The sequence below is a fragment of the Trametes versicolor genome (genome assembly GCF_000271585.1).
Source record: "Trametes versicolor FP-101664 SS1 unplaced genomic scaffold TRAVEscaffold_261, whole genome shotgun sequence".
In the NCBI taxonomy this organism is placed as follows: Eukaryota; Fungi; Basidiomycota; class Agaricomycetes; order Polyporales; family Polyporaceae; genus Trametes; species Trametes versicolor.
In genome coordinates, this window is record NW_007360581.1 from 1 (window position 1) to 2,098 (window position 2,098).

The window sequence follows — 2,098 nt, forward strand, 5'->3', positions numbered from 1 at the left end:
ACCAGGATCGGAGTCTTCTCCTTGCGCCGGTTCTGCACCAGAACGCGGAGGGTGAGCAGGGCGCGACCGTACGTTTTATTGGCGCGTATGATCTCGTGGCTGGCAGACGCAGCGGTCCCGGTCATTGTCCTCACGTAGTGATCCCTGAGCGCTCCTGGATCTACGGTGTTCATCAAGGACTCTAATCTGTCGAAGAAAACACGTCGTTAGAAGTCTGCACACAGGTCGCCAAGCTACGGAAATGGACCTACTCGCCGTCGACGCGGCCATCGACAGTGACCCAGCACCCCACATCATCGGCGTGTGCGTGCGCAAAGATGGGATGGTGCGGGAAGCGCTCCTCGGGGTTGGGCTCGTATTGGAACGCCATGGTGTTTGGGAGACGTGCGAAACCCTTGCACTCGTCTTTGTGGCCCGCGCGGAAATCTGCACGCTGACAGTCCGTGTCGCAGTAGCGCGCCGCTCTACAGATCATGAGAGTTAGCGTACGTTCAGTAATGACAATGAGTATTTGACCCACTTGCAGTGAGAGCATGTCTGCAGCGGCTTTCTTTGACTGCCTCGTTAGCACATCTCGGGGCCCCCGCCATTTAGTCCCTTCATTTTCGATGACCAACGACCGCTCAGTGTGGGGGAAACCGGCGCGAGGTACACATCGAGGCGAGAGAGGTATACCGGAGCCGTGCAGGTCGGGTGATGCTGGTGAGTCGTATCGGAGGACAAGGGCCTTCGAATCGCGAGATGCAAAGGCTAATCAGTGTGTTCCACTATTTCGGGTCTCTGACCGCCTCGGAAACCTTGTTTTTTCGGAAAGAAGCGGCGGCATGGCGGCCCGGGGTTACCCTGGACTGCGTATTCAAAGCTCATTCCTGCAGTGTTTCACGCGCTGATGCCTGCGTATTCAAAGCTCATTCCTGCAGTGTTTCACGCGCTGATGCTGCACCATGTCTCCACCTCTTGATGGAGGCCGGACTCGATTGCTTCGTGCCAAGTGCACCTAACACCGCGGCGGGCGCACGCCGCCTTGCTTCTGAAGACGGTGCCGAGTTCAGGTACGTGTACAGCCACACGTCCGCTCTGCGTAGCATTGCCGGTCATCAAAAGCCTAAAGATCGGATATGTGGCTCTCTATCAGGGCGTCCTAATTTACCGCTACGTATTCCTTCCTACTGCTACTAAATACCACAATTCGAGCAGCGTGAGACGGCACGCAGCCCTCATTTTCGGAGACGAGCTCGGCGCCAGGCGTAGTGGAGAACCAGCTGCGCGCATTGCTCGACGCCCAAGGCGCAGAACAATCGAAAGGCAGCTTAGCACGGGCACTGGCGGTCCCCCATTGGAGAACCGTGGCCACCTAGCGATCGTGCCCGGTGCAGCGGACTCGTGCGCAGGCTTACCGGACGAATTGAACGTCATTTCAGTGCGTTGTCGGGGGCGTGCCTATCTATCATGGTACCATTCGACCTACCCAGGGCAGTCGGGGCCGCGAACTGTCCAGAAATCTGTGCGCACAGAGCAGACCCAAGGTCAAAGTAGGCCTCCCGTTCTCCACACAACGCGGGTTTCTAACCATACTGAACTGTACCTGAATTAGGTCATCCATGGGCCGCGCCGCAACGACGTCTAGAATGACTGTCCGCGGGGAAGTGCACCCCGCTCGTCCGCTTCCAAAACGCGCGCGGGAAGTCGTCGGGACAGACGCGACGCAGATGAGGCGCCGCCACTGACGAGCCGCAGGGCACGAAGCTCCGTCCGCGTCGTAATTTCAACTCAATAATTTCGTAACCCGCATGCGCGTGCACCTAAATAATGTTAATGTCTGCGCAGACCGCTCAAATCCGCTACGAGGATGATGACCAGGCATCGGTCGAAGCCACGCCGGCGGCAGCAACTTCGTAAGGCCACTATAGGTGCATCAGGTTGTTCGAGTAATGACACATAACCTGCCGCATAGGCCCGACACTGCGCTGTAGCACCGCGACGTCAGGCACTTCGCAGACACGGCGGCGGCGCGTACTGAGGGGCCGGCATCCGCAGACTGTGCTGGTGGGACATCACAGCGGTGCCGGCCTGGCCAGCGCTTCCTACACATTCTCAC

General features: G+C 58.3%; 1 protein-coding gene across 1 annotated transcript; it reads right to left on the reverse strand.

Annotated features, from left to right (window-relative positions):
* Positions 1-247: 247 nt before the first annotated feature.
* Positions 248-2,055, reverse strand: TRAVEDRAFT_54875 (uncharacterized protein; the record flags this gene model as incomplete). Its single annotated transcript, XM_008047801.1, has 2 exons — positions 248-464; positions 2,018-2,055. The coding sequence occupies 2 exons, from the start codon at positions 2,053-2,055 to the stop codon at positions 248-250; spliced, it is 255 nt and encodes an 84-aa protein (XP_008045992.1).
* Positions 2,056-2,098: the final 43 nt, after the last annotated feature.